The sequence below is a fragment of the Argiope bruennichi genome, chromosome 4 (assembly GCF_947563725.1).
Source record: "Argiope bruennichi chromosome 4, qqArgBrue1.1, whole genome shotgun sequence".
Lineage (NCBI taxonomy): Eukaryota > Metazoa > Arthropoda > Arachnida > Araneae > Araneidae > Argiope > Argiope bruennichi.
The window spans coordinates 26,922,933-26,943,113 of NC_079154.1; the positions used below are offsets into that span (position 1 = coordinate 26,922,933).

Genomic DNA, 20,181 nt, shown 5'->3' on the forward strand with positions numbered 1-20,181 from the left:
CATTCAGCCTTAATATATGGTGCCTTCTATATAGAAATCTGTTACTGATGTGTTTCTTTTAAATATTTGTGATGTTATTATATTATGAATACCTAAAATATTAAAATATTTTTATACCAAAAAGAAGTGTTGTTATTGACTTAAACCACATATTTATTAAAAATATTTTTTAATTCACAATCATTACAAAAGTACATGCACAAAAATAAATAGCATTTATAAAAATCTAATTGCACTTTCATTAAAATGTTGATTTTTAAGAATATTGAATAATTTATACTTATATATACAGTCCTGAGTCATAGATAGACAGGAAAATTTATTTTAATTCCCATTGAGAAAGAGGAACAAAATATGTATAATGTAATAGAGATTGAATTTACATTCCATTATAAGCTGGTCCTCCACCTCCTTCTGGTGTTACCCAGTTGATATTTTGACTTGGATCTTTAATGTCACAAGTTTTACAGTGAATGCAATTTTGAGCATTTATTTGCAGTCGCATATTTCCTTCACTTTCTGATACATATTCATACACACCTGTTAAAAAATATAAAACATTATACAATTTGCACTAGCAAGTAACATTTTTTAAACCTTTAAATAATTGTGTGATGAAGCAAGGTCAAAGTGACACTGCATAGTGCTCAAAAAATATTTTCTTCAGATAGATACAACAGAATTTTTATTACTCGATACATTTTGAAACTTTCTGTAGCAATTAATTGATAAAATTGTTAAGTACATTAGTGTTCTTGCTGCAAAAATGTAATATATAGATGGTTTTAACAGTGTAGTTAAACCATACAAAAAAAAACTTAATATACATTAATAAAATATATGACTATGCCATTTTAATTTAACCCATTCACTGCCATCCAAATTTATAAATGCATAATTTTACCACAGCATCCTACAAGATATCTCGTAAATGGCAGTGAATGAATTAATCTGTCTTCTAAGGATATCACAGTAATTTGCTTTGGTATATAATGTTTCTTGAATTGTAACTACTGTATCATATCTAATCCATTTAAAATTTAAACATTATAAGCAAAACGTTTTAATTGCCTAGTGAAACATTGTTAGATTATTATAATTTCATTGGAAAATAATTCTATACAATTGGCTTTTTTAATCCATACAATCATGAAAATAATACTGACATATAGGATATGATCAAATAACAAATTTTTAAATATGTAAAATAAATTTAAAATCGACTTGGTTTATCTTTTCACTTACAATACAACTACAATACAATAGTTTTTTTCAAAGCAATCAAACCCATACTCTTACTTATGACTTAAAGTGAATTTATATTTATATTTTTGAATCAATAAATACAAATAGAAAGAAAATGAAACAAATTTTATTTAGGTATAATAAGTAAAGTAAGCAAGAAAACTTGCTTCTTTAGGATCTCAGAATCACTACCACTATAATGTGAGTAGGATTTTGTATTTAAATGTTGTCCATCTTTCCTATTTAAACATACAAAAACAAATATTTTCCTATATAATTATAAAAATGACTTTTACCTGCAGGGCAAAATCTTTGCTCAGGACCATCAAACAACTTCAAATTCTTTTCAGTAGGAACTGAGTCATCTCGTAATGTCAAATGTGGAGGTTGATCGACATGATTCGTTCCAGTCAAGGAAACAGAAGAAAGCAAGTCAAATGTAATTACACCATCTGGTTTTGGATACTCTATTGGCTTACATTCAGAAGCTGGTTTTAATTTCCCATAATCAGCACCTTAAAGTTGTTAGAAAAAAAATGTAAATATACATATAAAATATTATTATTATAAACTTAAAAAATAATATAATGAAATATTTTTTTCAATTAAACAAATTATAATCAAAATGACATTTCAAAAGTTTTAAAAAATGAAGTTAAGAACTTTATAATTTTAATAATAAAATGCTTTTTTAATTAATGATTATTTTTTTTAAAGATTTATTCGTGTTTGTACTACTTTGCGCATAGTTTTCAATCTTTTAAAACTTTCTCTAATACATTTTTTAAATTTTTAACTCAAGGAAAATGTTATGAAACTTTTCATTTTTCTAGTCACTAAGTTGGAAAATTCCATTTTTCTTCTAAATCCCATAATGTATATTTTTTGTAGTTCTTCCATTAAAAACTATAAATTTCTTCTATGTGATTGAATATTATCAGATTAAAATTACAGACTACCTAGAGAATTTCTTACTTCCTATGAAAAATTAAAGATTAAATTTTAAACTAATAAAAGACAACAAATGTTTTTTTAGTGTCATGAAAATTTATTAAAACCAAGTTACTTGCAAATGCAGGGTGGGCAAAAAATCTGTAAAAACTTATAAAAACCGAAAAATTAAGCAAAAAAAAAAAAAACGGTTTGCAGCTTTAGCATTGAGAAGTCATAAGAATTTTTTTAAGAAAAAATTAATAATTCAAAAAACAGCCATTAGGTGGCGTTTTGTACATAAGTGAAAGAAAAGACACTCAAATAACAAAAATAATGCTACCAAATCATTTATTATAGCAATATGTATTCCACATGTCCACCACCACAGGTGATAACATATTGCAGGCATGTCACAAATACAGCAACAGCAGTGTGCAACATGTCCGGCTGTACGAGCTCTTGGTGGGTTGTATCATACACTTCCAAGAGATTGAATGGATGGGATTGGTACATCCGGGATTTTAAATTTCCCCATAGCCAAACGTTTGCTGGTGTTAGATCTGGAGATTGAGGAAACCATAGATATTTGGCTACTGCTAGTCCCTGCAGCGGATTCTGACATTAATGTTTCCATTTTGGCTGCAACACGTGCCGAACATGTCTGCCTTAGACGTGGTCTACTGGACCTTACACGATTCTCCAGTTTCCTCAAATTGCTGAACATGCTCTATGAGGCCTGCTACTATTAAAAGCCCTTTTACATTTTTCACATTTTCCTGAAGTCAGAATTTATGCAGTGCAACAGTCACTGATTCCTTTTTGATGTAAAAGCTTTAATTTTCCCGCTCTGCATCCTTGTTCACTTACATGGCAGACAACAGATAACTGGCTCTGAATCAAAAGCATAAGTATTTATAATCACCTGCTTCATTTGCATATTTACAACTAAGTCATTTGTACCAGCGCCATCTGTCGGGTGTTTTTTTTTTCTTTTCTTATCTTAAAAAAAATCCTGTGACCAATCAATGCTAAACCTGCAAACCGTTTTTTAGTTTGGTCATTTTTTGGGGTTTTATGAATTTTTAAAGTTTTTACGGACTTTTTGCCCACCCTATATAAAGGGTAAAAATGGTAAACCAGAATTAATAAATAAAAAGTTCCAGAATAATGGTTCACACATCACATAAAAACAGATAATACTGACAGCCAATAATAACATTAATAGGAAATTATTTAAACTTACAGTTATTCATTAATTCATTCAATATACAAAGAAATTTTTACTAATCGTAGAATAAGAGCTTATTTTTTACCATGATGTGATAGTGTCCATGGTTCTTTTCCTCGACCCAAGTAGTAAAACAAACCAGTGTACATCATAGTTCCATAAATACCCAAAGGAGAATGAAAAGAAGGTCTGATATTACGAACTGATTTCAATTCTTTCCAAACACTACTCTCTTTAAGTTTCTTCTCATATTCTGTTGGTTCAGCAGCTATATAAAAAGAAAATCATTTGTTTTAGAGTAAAAAAAGTCAGAGATACATTATTTTAATAATTATTCATTTATTCCAAAAAATTAATTATATGCAAATTAATAAATCAAAATCATAATATCTGGATACAAATAAAAAATTATTTAATTCCCATCAAACCCACTTCACCCTTAATTGAAAATTAGAATTACTTCAGGGACACCTGATGTAATTCTACCTATTGCTTCCAAGGATCCACTGCATGCTAAGAAAGGGCTAGGGTTCATTAAAATTTTTTCAGATCTGAATATACATGTTTTCCATTTCAATAAAAAATTAAATAACTGTACAGCTGCATTACATCTAAATAGAGAGAGGATTAAGTAACGACTTTTTAAAAAATACAAAGCGTTTTTAATATAATCTAATTACAACAAAAATTTTAAATAAAAATTTCAAAAATGAAATAAACTTTGGGAATGACTTGGAAGCAACATGAAAATGATTCTTGTTCTTCAAATTTTAGAGACTAAAATAAAGTATTTGATAATAGTATGAAATGTTTTGAACTCAAATTACACAAACATATATATAATGTAATATATTTTTGTGCAGTTTCATGGCCAAAGAGACAGAAGATACCTTTGAATTTTTAAACATCGCTTTTATTCCATCTCGAGAGGCATAATTTATGTACAACCAAGGTGCAACACGATATAACAATCTACATCACAACACAAGAGCGAATAAAGAAAAGTGCGACAAATATTTTTCTTGCTGATTATATACCATGAAATTCAGATACGGATTTCTTTGCACATATTGATCTAGGTAAGGGGGGATATAGGTATCTTTTAAAAGAATTCGCTTAGCTTGACAGATTTTTACCCTTCACTCGTAGGGTGGGAACTTGTCGATTTCAGCAATTTTACAGAGCTTAATTAAATAAAAAAGGTGGAATTGGATCAGCAAATCAGAGAACATTTTAGAATGATATTAATATAAGTTAAGATAAAAATTAGGAAATTAGAATTTAATTTAGATTTAGAGATATCATTACATATATACATCTTCCTTTTAAAAAATTCTTTGAAATATTTTTAAAATAATAAAAAACTTAATTAAAAAAAAGATTAAAAGATACAAAGCTCAAGAAATTAAATACCAGTTGTTGTTGACTGTTTATCATCAGATGTAACAAGATCATAAACAGTTTCTGCAGCTATCATGGCACTTTTCATGGCATTGTGTGTTCCTTTGATTTTGGGAACATTCATAAAACCAGGACTACAACCAATTAAGCATCCACCAGGAAATGTCAATTTTGGAATACTCTGTAAAATTTTTTTAAAATTAAAATAAGAAAACTGCTAAACTTTTAAGAAAATAACTAAATTTGCAAATAGTTTGCGTTTTGTAATAATTAACCAATTTTTTTAAAAATTTTATGTAAAATGTTTGAAATGAAAGAAAAAAAAATGATAACCTGAAATCCTCCTTCATTCAAGGCCCTAGCACCATATGCAATACGTTTTCCACCTTCAAAGACGGGTTTTACAGAAGGATGAAGTTTAAACCTTTGAAATTCTTTAAAGGGGTTCAAGTATGGATTGTCATAATCTAATCCAATCACAAAACCAACAACCACTAAAGGTTCACCTTCATCCAGATGATAAAGAAATGACCCTCCATAAGTTTTATGATTCTGCAAAAGGTAGAGAAAAATGTAAATAGCTGGAATAGTATAATTTTGATATTTTAAAAGAAACAAGGAATGTGAATAAATTTTTCTAACATACTTTTAAAACATTCGTTTAAATTTTATATAACCAAAGCTCTTTTACTGATTCAAAGTTATTCATATAGGTTTAGTTAGTAGGATTTTCTTTTCAATTATGTCTTTAGAAATATCTGAATTATTGAATCTTTTCAATTATGCCTTTAAGAAAATGAAATGTACTAAGCAGGTACATAATTATCTTTTTAAAAATCTAATATTTAATAATTAACAAAACATAATTGCTATTTAAAAATTTAATTTTTAATTAATTTCTCAAAATATTAAGAGATAAATTAATAAATAATGGCTCTATATAGTGTTAGCAAATGAAAAATCTTTCAATTAAATAAAAAAGTGCATGTGTGGAATGTATTATATTTTTAAGTCTACTTAATTTTAAATATTAATGCTACAAAACAGTTGAAAATAAACATTTGACAGTACCAAAAATAAATAGAACAAAATCTATAAATCGAATATTTAAGATCCATTTGGTATTACATCAATTCATAAATTCCTTTACATTTTATAGTTACTTAAAAGCAATTATAAAAAATTCAATCAAAAATTGAAAAAGATTTATTACAGAAATAATGTAATTATCTAAATAAATCATAAACTACTTAATGATAAAATAATTACCAATGGCCAACCAACGGTATGCTCAACAGTGCCTGGTTTATGCTTAGAGGGTTCAACTTCCCAAACTTCTTTCAATCCAATAGCATATGTCTGAGGCTCACAGTTAGCTCTCAAATTCAATTTCTGATACAGTTGTTTAGCAAGATGGCCGTGACATCCTTCCGCAAATATTGTACATTTTGCATGAAGCTCCATACCTCTTTCAAAAGATTCCTACAGAGAATTAAATATGAAGTGGATGAGCAAACAGATTTTAGGAATCCCAATAAGTGTTTTTGCATACAAAAATTAATGTTAGTACTAAGAAAAAGATAATAAGTCTTAGTAATTATCATAGAACAATCATTCCTAACTGATACACTACTCCTAAATAAAAAATAAGTTTTTCTTTGCAATTTCAAAAAATGTTTATTTCTTTAAAATAAAGTTAAGCATTTCACTACTTTACCTGAAAGAAAATGCTTTATACTTAAACAAAAAATACTGTTCTATACTTGATACGTTTTGTTTAATTTAGTTATATTAATATCCTATTTTAAAGCAACACTAGAGCTATTTTGGGATGGACCTCATAACTGAACATGAACCATGGTCAGATGATGAGGGAAACACCTTACCTTGCACTACCCTCCAAACTTCCATACCACACCAGCGGGAGGACATTTGGCCCCGATGAATTAAACGTGCACCAGACCAGCTTACACGATGGTCTTTGGTGGAATTGGGTCTTGAACCAGAAACCAAAGTTCCTGAACAAAGGTTTCAAAGCCAAGACCTTACCACCACAGCTCTGTACTTGATACATATACAAGATAAAATGATTTTCAAAAGGACTAAATAAACTCTTTACCTTTGGTGATCCATCTTTATTTATTCCAACATCGTTTGTGGCTATACCTTTGACACTTCCATCTTCATGAAAGAGAACCTAAATTAAACCAAGAAAATAATAAATAAAACAAATGATTTTAAAAAAATATGAAATAAATTTTAAAGTATTATTTATAAAAATAGCAAATTTACTTCACTAGCAGCATAACCAGGGTAAAGCTCAACTCCTAATTCTTCAGCCTGCTGTCCTAACCACCTCACAACATTTCCTAATCTTACTATATAGTTGCCATGGTTGTACATAGGTAAACCTAGAAAATACCTAATTTAGAATAACTCTCAGTAATGAAAGATTACTTTACAACATTTTAAACTTTAATACAGCATATATTTGATTAAAAACAGACAAATAAAATATAAAAACAAAAACTTTACTTGAATACAGATTATCTGTATGAAATTTTGGAAGTACTAAGGTCAAAAATAACAGCTAATAAATTTTAACCAGTGAACAATATTTTAACTGAATTCAGTAACTGTTTGATTCAGAAGCGCAACAATTATCTATATCTATCATTAATTTTGTAAAATTTAAGTGGATTGTTTGAAAAAATATGTATCCAAGATTGAATTAAATCATAAATGATGTCGGGAGAGGGGAGAAATGTTCAAAAGGGGGAATTACCTTTCTAATAATAACTGTCTCTCCAATAATGGTGGCTGTTAATTTTTTTTTTTTTAATTTTTTAAATCAAGCCTACTATAAAAAATTAAGCCAACAAAAATCTTGAAACATAATCAAGGGACTGGTTTAAAACTCGCTTTTTTTTTTTTTTTTTTTGCTTTTTTTACAGACACAGTTTATTTGGATAAAACTGTCAAAAAATTTTAAGTGAATCAAAATAATTTTGTTAAAAGCTTGTGTGTTACAAAACAAACTTATGCCACCTCTTTCATTATTTCTATTCGCCATATGTTAATTTTTGCTTCATTTGCTATAAAAATTGCGAATAGAAATATGTAAAATAATAATAAAAAAAATATTTTTAGCATCATACTGAAATTAATTAACATTCTGATCATCATTATAATGTGGCTCACTGAAAAATGTTTCTGTATTTTCTATCTAATTATTATCTATTTGTGTTTAAACCAGAAAGAAAAAGCCAAAATTAACATTAAAGTACTGCAAAATTAAACAATATAAATTATAATTTGACCATTTAGTTTTTTTTAAATAAAAAGTGATTTGCTGAAAAACTTCTATTTTATGGATTTGAATTTTGCTTTGCCTGTAGTAGGCAACTTAAAAATCCTATCAATAGATTTATTTTAAATTTAAACCAATTACTTACTGAAAAGACTTTCACAAAACAGAATTAACTAATAATATTAAATAATGCTAAAGAAAAGTCATAATATATGAAAAAATTTCTGCTCTCTCAATCAAAATGCTGAAAATCTTATCATGATAACTTCATTGAAAAAGAAAATAAAATCTGGAATATAAATGTTATTAAATGTTTACAGATTTCCATTTGAATTTACTTAATAGCATCTATATAGTATAATTTCATAACAATGAAATTATAAATAAAATCCATAAAATTAAAAAATTACCTTTGAAAATAGGTATTGGTATTCTTTTGTTCTTGGTTAAAAGGGCAAATTTGTCAGATTTGACAGGCGTTTTTATGGGAGCCTGCAAATGGAAGTATGAAAATGAAGTATTGAAAAAGTATTACTGAATAATAAAATTCAAAAGCAATAACCTAATCTCTAAATGAAACCTTTCTTTCTTAAAAATCAATAGAAGTGTAACTGCATCATTGAAAAAATATATAAATTTCATTCATAACAATATTAAGAGGCATTAAAAGCTATGATGCTCTAAAGTTTTCAGCAATTTAGAAGCTAAATATAATCCCACTAATCTCTATAAAGGTAGAAAATATTAACATTTGTTAAAAATGTTATAAATGTTTCAGTTACAAATGTTATAAAAAAAACTGATAAAATTATTCTCAAATTCATATGTTCTTTTTCTAACCTAGTATTATCAATATTTCTATTTAAGGATGTAAACTTTCACTGCTTCTCAGACAACTTTTGTTTATTTTTCATCATAACATGTTATTTTCTTTCTATCTAGTATATATTTAAATTATAGAATTTCATAAGTTCCTCTTTTTTTCCATCATTTAATAACAGATAACTACTGAGTCTTTCTAACATTAAATATTATTTGCCCTCAAAATTCTTAAAAATTTTCATTAGAAAATATTTTTTTAAAAATAATTAAATTTTTTTTTATTATAATCTAATACCACAACAAAATACAGTAATTTCAGTTACACAGTGAGAAAAAAATGAGAGAAACTTACATCTTTCTCCTTCCAGTCAGGAATTAAAGAATCTAAGGCATCTGTTTCTATGCAAGCTCCAGATAATATATGGCCACCTAAAATAAAAATCCAATTCAATTTTAGAACATTGTAAAAAATATAAAACATTGCATTGAAAATAAAATTATAGCAAAACTCCAATCACTTTGGGAGAAAAGATAATCAAAACTTGGAAAAGAATGCAGAACAAGTAACAACTTTTGAAATAACATTAATTAGACACAAATTATATAAAAGAACCTCATCCTCTATCAAAATTATCTTAAAATATGCACTTTTAAATCATCATCCCTTAAAGATGCAAGCAGCAAAATATTCAGAACGTATTAAAAAATTAGACACGATATCTTAAGAGCTTTGTGATCTCCAGAGGGCGTCTACATGGCATTGTTCATTTAATACTTAAATTATATCCGCAATTGCAAAAACATGTCAAATGTTATTTCATTTGTGTTGGCTATGAATCAATTTTAAAACTCATTCAGATTTGCTGGCAGGGATGGCAAATAAATATACAATAATACCAATAAAATATGGCAATAAATTAAAGAGACTTCTAACAAAGTCTCTTGCAAAGAAAAAGAAAAATCATTAAACAGCAGATTAGGGGGGGGGGGAAGAAAAAAAAAGGATGGTTCAAATGTAAAATTTAGAGCCTTTGTGTATTTTATTCAAAAATAAGAATACTTTTAGTAAGAAATCTTCAAACATTTTTAATTTCTAGCTTGTTGATTATGCATCTTATTTTAATTTAAAATCATTATAGCAATCATGCAATTGAGGAAAGAGTCAACTCTGGAGCATTTTTATATGTGCATGTCCTGTAGCAATGTTTATCTTAATAAAGGGCAATCATAAACTTGCTTTTCTTTGTCACAATATATATATATATATAGATAGATAGATAGATAGATAGATAGATAGATTTAGATATTCAGTTCCTTTGGTGCTCAACTGATTAGTGAGGTTATTTTGATTACTAAATTTTATTGCTGTGTTATGGTATATGCATCTCAACAACTAATGGAGACTCAATATGTCTTCTAAAGAAGCTTAGTAAATCTTAATATATATAAATTACGTGTCACGTTGTTTGTCCGCGATGGACTCCTAAACTACTTAACCGATTTTAATCAAATTTGCACACCGTGTGCAGTTTGATCTAACTTAAAAGATAGGATAGCCCTTTTTTTGAATTTTTAATTAGAATTTAATTAGAATTATTAATTAAAAACTAACTTTCTCACCAAAAACTCTTTTCATTTTCCCCACTGCCAAATGAGTACGGCTTCAGTTTTTTTCCCCAACAGTCATGAGGCTAGGCTTAAGATTTTTCGGCTGATTATTTGAAACGATTCTATTTATTTTCTTAATGTTTGATGCATTTAAAATTAAACATTGTTAATTAATCGATCTTTCAGATTCATTCTTAAGTACATTTGAATTAAAATAAAACAGAATAAAGGAAATTAAAAATTTCTAATCTGCATAGCGTTACCCCAACTGGCGTAGAAAAACTTACGCATTTGCGTTACGGTTCGAATTGTTTATGATCCTATCCGAAAACGTTTCTCAGGAATAAGATATCATTTTCCACAATTATTTTTTAAGGCATACAATAAATTCGATACGCTGCAACGGATAAAGTATCACGATCTTATGTTTGAATTTTGTATTACTGTGCACGGTGGCAATTCTCAGAAATAAGATATTTTATTTGAAAATGATTAATTACAAACATTTTAACGGATCACTGATTAATATAACATACTAAAATTCTGCTTTTTTTAATTATAAAGAAGTTTGGAAAAATACTTGGAGGTGCACACGGATAAATTATTACTTTTCGTTTTGAATGAATTCCGATTCTTTATCTGACTGTTTACTAAGAAAAATGTTGTACGGCAATAACATTTGTTACCTTCATTGAATTTTCAATTAAATGATTTTATTTCTTTTGTTAAGGATATCGTAAAAAAGGTGAGTGAATGAGCCAATAATAAGTTTCTCTAATCAGATAATAAAAAAATATTAACTCATTTGTATGCTAAATGAAATTTAATCTTTTTTATATAAATTATTGAAGATATGATAATAAAAAATGGTTACAATAATCGTTTCAGTTTTTCATTTCTTTACTAATAAACTGCATGTACGTATCAAGTTACGTCAGCTATCATCAACTCAGCTATCATTCACTTCAACTACAATGCTTATCATTATTTAATAAATGTTTCTGAAACTGATTTCATTTTGTAAATGAATTTTGAATTATTGCAACAGACAAATGTATCAATGACGGAATAAATATCATGGCAACTTCATGTATGGAATATAGAACTTTTTTTTTTTAATCTTTCCTTTAAGCTGAGGAAGCCAGAATCTGTATCACTAAAGTTAGAGGAAAGGGTTTATACTAAGAAGGAAGGTATTAAGAAGGAACAAATTATTTGTTCGTTATTGGACAGTCACAATTATCTGTTAGCTCCAAGCGATTCTAACAGATGGCGGTATCTGTTGACTGGATTGAGTAAGTATTCTAACAGATGGCGCTGTGTTAAAAGTACCAACGTTTCACATAAGCTATAATTTAATAACATAACCACCATGTGTTGCTGAGGCTAAAGTATAAGTTAAATTTATTTCGTAGTAAACGCAATACAATGAAATTCAATTGCTCTTACTTTTTCAATTTTCGGTATTAGCATAGCCGACCATGTGTTATTTAGACTGAAGTATAAATTGAATTCATATTATAGCAAAAGTAATACAGTGGAATTCTTCTTGCTTTTTAATTATTAGTGCTTCATTGTTCAACAATCTTTAATTAAAATGCATGTTTAAAACAATCATTCTTATGGCGAAGTGTTGAAACACTTCGATTGGCCATAAACATGCGCGTACAATTGCAAAATGATCCATCAGCACAAATATTTTCTGAACAATTACTAGATATTGGGAACGGTAAAATAGAACTGCAACCAAATACGCAATGCATTAAACTGCCAGACAATTTCTGCACTGTTCTTCAGGGAAAAAATGAATTGATTCAGAGTATTTTTCCGGAATACAGAGTAATTACTTGAATCATAATGTGATCGGGCTCAGTGGCTCAGTGATCGGGCTATTTTGGCAGCCAAAAATGTTGATGTTGACAAAATTAACTTCCAAATACAACAGTTGTTACCAGGCGATCTGATGTCTTTTAAATCAATCGATACTGTTGTTGATGAAAATGATAGTGTAAATTTTCCAAATGAATTTTTAAATTCACTAGATATACCTGGAATGCCACCCATCACCTTCGATTAAATATTGGTTCACCTATTATTCTCCTGCGTAATTTGAATCCACCTCGATTATGCAATGGTACGCGTTTGGTCATCAAAAAGATCACCGGAAATATACTTGAAGCTACCATTTTAACTGGAAAGTTTAAAGGAGAAGTGGTCCTGTTGCCACGTATTCCGATGATACCATCAGAATCTACTATACCCTTCAAAAGGTTGCAGTTTCCAATTTGTGTAGCTTTTGCCATATCTATAAATAAGTCTCAAGGCCAAACAATGTCCATTTGTGGTTTAGATTTGGAAAATCCATGTTTTTCTCATGGGCAACTATATGTTGCATGTTCACGTGTAGGAAAACCATCAAATCTATTTGTGTTAGCTAAAGACAGGTTAACCAAAAATATTGTGGACCGATTAGTGCTAAATTAAATTGAAATTAAAAGTATTTATAATTCAAAATAATAAACATTATTGTCAAAGATTTAAAACTATCTGCCCTACCTACCTCATTTATAAGTTTAAGTGTTACGTGTTTTTTACTAACAACTTTGTAATGTACTCATTTGTTACAAACTTGAATACAAAAAATAAAGAATTTTTTTTTTGTATTAATTTTTGCTCAATATTAACGGTAGTAGAAAATCAATCATGGAGGTCCCCATGTTTTTTTACAAATGGCATCTGTGTAAAAAAGCATGGTGGTCCCCATGACTGGTGTTCTACCGTTTCCCTTGAATAAGTTTACTACAATGTAATATAACAAAAATCTTAGCCACAGCAACGAGTGGCCGGGTCTGCTAGTCTCTAATAAAGAAACAAAACTTACAGCAACTCACAACAAAATTCCCATACACTCAGAAAACACATACTCAATAAAGAATAAAAACAGTTTTATTTCACAAGTAAAAAGTAGATTATTTACTTATAATCAACAGTTGACAAATTACAAAATTCCGAAGAGAAGCTTCTGGTATACTTTGTATTTTCAAGGTAGTTTTCAAAAGACAAATTTATACATGTAAAAAAACTATTATATATTATCATAAAACCTTTTTCTAATGTAACTGATTTTTTAAAACTGTATATTATAAATTTAGGAAGCATTTTTATAAGATAAGCATAACTATTATAAGCCAATTACTCACCAATTTCTGAAGCTTTTTCAACTAAACATACTCGAATATCTTTTTGTTTTTCTGCTGCTAACTGTTTTAACCTGATGGCAGCTGACATGCCAGCAGGTCCACCGCCAACAATAACAACATCTGTCTCATCACTTACTCTTTCCATCGAAACACCTAAATACCAAGCCATTCAAAATTAAGTTAGTAAACCAGTTAATTAAAAGTTACATTAATTATTGAATTTGGTATCAATATTGAGAATTTATATATTTTCTTATCAAAAATTATTAGGTAACAAAATTATTCAAAAGAAAATTTTAAAAACCGAACCCAAAAGTTTATTTTCCAAGTAAAATAACTATACTTCATGACTAAACTAATAAGATTTGCATCAACTGAATGTTTTCTATCCATGTATGAATTTCATATATAGATAGAAAATAGAATATTTTCACAGTATACTAAACTGATTTTTAATCGATTTCATTACTAAAATTATTTAAAGAATGTGGAAATTTTACATAATTAAGGAACATTTTTCAGCAAACATGTATTTTATGAGTAATTTTTTTTTTAAGTTTGTAGTATTTATGTTACTAAAATAGTTTATCAGCAATAAAAATGTAAATGCAAAATATTCATAATATAGATTTGACATAAAAATATACATAATCATATCTAATTCCTTTTTAAAATGTCTAAAAAGCAAACAACTGACATTAAGTGTAAAAAAGATATCTAAGTGCATAATATACAATTGTATTTCACTTCACCAACCTTCCCATCTTGGATCAGTTTCTCGGGGAACTATTGTATAATGAGTTGTTATTTTAGGTGCTACTCTAGTGCAGTAGAATCGGTTCAAGCTTGCAACTCTCCAACATTTTTCTAAAATGAAAAAGAATATATGCAAATAAATAAAACAAAAATTTTAAAGCATTTCTCAACAAGTTTAAACAAGAATAAAAGTTGACAGGCATGATCTTATATCTACAAATAAATTCTTTACATATCTCTATCATCAAAAAACATCAATGTTAAAAAACTCCCATTAACAAAAAAAATTAATTTCATCAATATTACATTCTAATTTATGTTTTATCCTTAAAACCAATATTACATTCTAATTTATGTTTTATCCTTAAAACACTTTAAAATAAAATAACTATTTTTTAACTTAATATGAATAAAAAATGAAGTATGCAATTATATTTTAGAAAACTATAAAGATCCTATTAATAAATTTCTTTAAATACCAAACTTCTGAAATGCAATCAATCAATTTTTTTTATATTTGAGTATGAATTTTATTTCAATATGCAATAATATATAAAAGTATTTCATTAAGTAATTGTTAAAAATAAAAAGGGTATACAATATAAAAGAAGCAGATATCATGTATTTGCATCAATAGTGTTAAACTACACAATACAAATTCTGAAGAAAAAGCATATGAAACCAAAAATTCATGCATTCATTTAGCATAGAATGAAGCTTATGTTAAATGAATGAAACCTTCATTTATTTAACATAGAATGAAGGGTTATCATATAACAATATAAAGATAAGCCTCCAAATAACAACATTTGTTTTGGTCCTGGCAGAATGCCAATTTACTCAATATATTTTGAACCTACTTACACCAATAATCACTTTTTAGATCTACCTATCATGATAATTCCATCACTTTAGAAAGTTGATACAATATAATCCTTATTTTTTAGAAAGAGTAGGGTGGACAATATTTTGAGGCTCAGAATGTAAAATAGAAGAGGAATTCCAAATTAGATGGCTAGAAATTGATAGAAACAGGTCTATTATTGCAACAAGAGATTGGACGGAAGGGATGGATACCTATTGAAAAGCGAATACATTTGTTGCTTCTGCTTTCCAATGCCTCTGTTTTCAAGTAAATTGTTCAAGTATCATCAAGTCTGTTCATTTCCAATTAACATTTTAAACTGATCATGCATTTATACCCTTAAGATCGTTTTTCCTTTATAAAAGCATTAAATTGGGGTTTGACAGTTTTTCAAACCCGGTTTTTAAAGTAAATATGTCATATTTGAAAACCGGTTTTTTAATTAAGAAAACCAGCGTTCCGGAACACCTGGATATTCCTCTTCAAAAAAAATAAACAAATATTTTGAATTTTATTGGTTGGGACCGATTTGTGTAGCAGCTGAAGGCTTAGGGCGACAAGATACCAATTTATTTACAAGTGAAGGTATATTTGAATTTCTGTTAAATGAACTAAATAATTTAAACACTGAAATAAGTTTGAAATTATTATATGCTTTGGAAGAACGAATTTAAGAAAGAAGACAACTAGAATTAGCAACTCTTTTGCTGTATTTGCAAAATCCACAAAACATTTCTAGTTTAGTGAAGAAATCTAGAGTACTTTCTTTAGCTTCAAAAACGAAATTATTAAGTTATATAGAAATATATTGTCTAGAATATTTCTAAATTCTTATGTGAAAACCGATTCTGATGAAGAGAAATTCAAATAAACTACTCATCAGAGTAAAGCAATTTTTAAAAGAAGCCATGAAAAAATGAATTCACAAGTTTCTTGAAGACCCTTAAGAAGAACTTACAAATCAGAAGACACTGAAAGCTGAATTTTCATTATTTGAGGCAACAAATAAAAGGATGAAAAAATACTTAGATTTGTTATTTGATGCTATAAAACCAAGCTCAGTAGCTAGTGAATGAGTATTTTTGATTTCAGGCAATATTGTGTCCAAGATAAGAACAAAACTTAGCCACCATTCAGTGGATATTTTATGTTTTTTAAAATCCTATTTTCTTAAAAGATATTAAAATTAGTGAAAATGATATAAATATTATTTGAAATCTTTGTTTGAGTTTTCATTATTTATTTGTGTATGTAATATGTATATGTAATCCTTAACATTTTTTTTATTTTAATATTTTGAAGTTGACTTTGATACTGATTTTTTTTTGTTTTTTTTTTGTTATTGTATATAAATTAAATAATTTTTTTTCCCCATTCTATTTTTTGACATAAATTTGGAAACCGGCTGAAAACGGTTTTTTTGGAAATATTGAATTTGAAAACCGGTTTTTATATAAACCCTACCTTGAATCTATGATGGTACAATACACAGCATTTACATTTGCAAAAAATCTACAATAAATTTTTATATTGGTGAAGGTCTCAAGTTGATCCCTCTAAAAAGTATTGGATTTCTAAGTGAACAATATTTTTTTAAATATATTTTTTTAATGACACTGAAAGTGGAAAAAGCAAAATGGATAGAAAAAAATAGAACCAATTTTAAGGTGTCATACATAAAGCTCACAAAAACTAACCTAAGAGGCTGGAATGAGAGCACACTGCCTGCTTATTAGTAGACCTAATCATTTCTGATAAACCAAGAAAATTCATTTTAAAGATAGGGAGCAATTATTTTGAGGAAAGCTATCCATTGCTAGCTTTACTTTTTCCTCTCCATTCGCATATTTTAAATAGCAGTAAAAAATTTAAGTAAAATTTTCAGTTAAATTGGAGTTTAACCCCCTTCTTCACCAAGTTGCGATAAAGCACCAAAGTTGGCAATCTTTATTATGCACTATGATTGGACATATGTTCCTTTGCTTTTGAACATTTCGCAAGACCGTAGTTGGCAATTTTTAAAAATTGCGCCAAGCGAGGGGGGGGGGGGAAGCAGTATGAAACAATGTGCAATAGTAAAATAGAAAAAAATATATCTTAAATAGTCAATGTGCAAGAAAAAAAAATCATATCCACACTCTAATTGGCACTGATAGCATAAGACCTTCTCGAAGATGCATTAAAAAGTATATTGTTCAGAAAAAATTTAAATGTGCATACGGCAACAAACATGAGAGAAATGCCAATTCTTTTTTCTACAAACATCCTCACTAACATATTTTAGCAAACATTTATTTAACGGTCAAAGACCATTTGTGAAATATCTAGGACACATTACTGCTTTTTTTAAATCTTTATTTATTTATTTTTCTGGATCTCATTGATAATATACATTTCATAGTTTATGTGTAAGCATCAGTCACTTTGGTGCAACAATCAGCTTTATTTGAGTACAAAATTCAGATGTGGCAGCCATTTTTCAGATCTGACATCTCTGTTTTTTAAGATGAATATTTCTCAGCAATTTGGAAACAATGCAAAATATTTTCTTTGCAGCTTCCTTTGACATTAACCTTTTCCTTGAATCTAATTATTTATCGCAAACTTTTTTTAAAGAACTTATACTTTGCAGATTTTGCTACTGAATTCATAGTTTAAAGAAATTTTTGTTCTTTTTATCATTAAGGTAGTCCTCTTCATACAACTAAACTGCACCTTTCTTAAAAATCAGAAAAAGTTTTAAAAATTAAATAAATAAGTAAAGCAGAAAATCGCGGATCGCTGAAGAATCATAACTCTGCTTTCCATTTATAGAGAATAAATAATACATTTACATCAAGAAATTAATGTTGAATATCATATGAAATGTGTCAAACTTTTGTAGGTTTAAATATTAAAAATACTCTTTTTATACTTATATTTGCAAAAAAAAAATAATAATTAAATTTGTTTTTGAAAAAAAATCATTAAATAAATTTATAAAGTGATCAATCAATATGGAATGACTGCAATAAAAATTAATAAACACAAAAAGTAACATTAAAATCATATAAATTACGTAAGAATTCTATGATTAAATATTTAGAATAATTGAAAAACCAAATTTAAAAATTGTATGGTTTACGTAACATAACACACCAAACTGATAAGATTTCATTGTCTTAAAATTTCTGAGTTAAGAAATGTATAAAGAAAATTTTCACATTCTTTGCTTAGAAATTCATGTGATAAAAAACTAAAAAAGTATTTATATTTTATGAAAAAAAGAACTCAAGTGAAAAAAAAATCCTTTTTAATTTTTTTCCTCCTTACTAAGTTCAACTCAGCTAACCATACTTTTTGATTTTAAATATTCATTCCTTCGGAAAAATTCAGAAGAAACACATTCGAATTTAAAAGATATATTCGAATTCTTAAATTTTGTTTTTATATAACAAGTTTCAACATACCCAACATGATTGCACCCCTATTTATATAGAGATATCAAACCCCCGATAGACGTGACGATTCAAATAAACAGCAGAATCAGATCAAAAACGAAAAATAAATAATATATTCTGACGGTTACAGTTACATCCGATTCACTGATCGTAAACCAGAATCGCCAAGGGATTTGAGTGGTTGTTACTTCGTCGAGCTAATTATATAATGTCCATTTTAAAATCAATCATAATGAGATAACCAGGGATGAATCACAATGAGATAACGAGGTCATTAACCTCAGGTGGCATTCTCTCACAAAACTTTTACATTACAGCAACTACTGCAACTTTAACAACTATTCATGCAACAGATTTTGTAAGAAATTTAAATTATATATCAGTGAATGAACAAACATGAATTAAAAGCATAAGACAGTAGTAAACGTATTTTAATTTCCATGTTTAAATAAAAAAAAATTCACAGTATGTGCATCTTAAAACATACCAATGAAACCTAGGTTCAATGGCTTTAGTTAGAATTCTAAAGCCATTCACTCACTATCATATGGATTGGTAGAACTCCACGCTATTCAATTTTTAATCATTTTTTAGAGTACTATTCGGTTCTATGCCATTTCCCCTAGGTGGATGCTTTGCCAGAATATATTGCAAGCCTCTGTTTCCATGTCCTCTTTCAATGAGCAATCATTCCAAATAATGCGAAGGAAAGGGAGTGCTAGGAATTAAGGCGGAATAGGTACCCAACTTTCCTCTCCATGTCATGGCAATCTTGGACATTTTTTGGAAATGATGAGTCGATTTTGAAGTACTCTCCTTTTATTGGTGTGGAGTGATCATGAATATCTGACTGTACAGTTTCGAAGTTATTTTTAAAATAAGATAGCTTATGTAATATGACTGATCCTAAAATAATGGGAGGTCGAACTTTCAACTTGTAAAACAATTGCAAGCGAGATTTCATTCTGTCTGAAATCCCGTGCATGTGAAAAGTTCAGAGCAATTTAAATCTGCCAAATTTCATATCATGCCTTTCAGATCATCAACTCATAGTTTAAAACTATGAAGGACATCTCCATTATATAATTTTAAATAGAAATTCATTTTTAAAAACTAATAAATTTTTTTTATATATAATGTATTTCAAAATCCTTCTTTCCAACACAGATTCATATACATAAATACAAGGAAAGATTTTTAAACTTATTAATGTTCGATTTTTAACAGTGGATAGGACAAAAAAAATATTAAGGTTGCAAAATTTTCACAAAACTTTTTTCTTTGATTTTCTTCAGTATTTGTGAGTAAAAACAGTTCAGAAACGTCTTAAGAGATTATATTAAAATTTGCTTTTTTTTAATTGTATGTCCTTT

At 27.9% G+C, this 20,181-nt stretch overlaps 1 protein-coding gene across 1 annotated transcript; it reads right to left on the reverse strand.

Moving 5' to 3' along the window:
- Positions 1 to 306: 306 nt before the first annotated feature.
- LOC129965750 (electron transfer flavoprotein-ubiquinone oxidoreductase, mitochondrial-like) lies at positions 307 to 18,944 on the reverse strand. Its single transcript, XM_056079903.1, has 13 exons — positions 18,818 to 18,944; positions 14,504 to 14,614; positions 13,748 to 13,900; positions 9,292 to 9,368; positions 8,528 to 8,609; positions 7,100 to 7,218; positions 6,927 to 7,004; positions 6,077 to 6,289; positions 5,141 to 5,359; positions 4,820 to 4,988; positions 3,492 to 3,674; positions 1,542 to 1,760; positions 307 to 540 (listed from the first exon to the last, which is right to left on the reverse strand). The coding sequence occupies exons 1-13, from the start codon at positions 18,822 to 18,824 to the stop codon at positions 380 to 382; spliced, it is 1,791 nt and encodes a 596-aa protein (XP_055935878.1). The 5' UTR covers positions 18,825 to 18,944; the 3' UTR covers positions 307 to 379.
- Between the last annotated feature and the right edge of the window lie 1,237 nt (positions 18,945 to 20,181).

Excerpts from the sequence above, each read along its gene's own strand:
- LOC129965750 (XM_056079903.1), bottom strand. Across the intron at positions 8,610-9,291 it reads CTGACTGGAAGGAGAAAGAT|GCTCCCATAAAAACGCCTGT; the intron begins GTAAGTTTCTCT and ends TTCCATTTGCAG. Across the intron at positions 5,360-6,076 it reads ATACCGTTGGTTGGCCATTG|AATCATAAAACTTATGGAGG; the intron begins GTAATTATTTTA and ends TACCTTTTGCAG.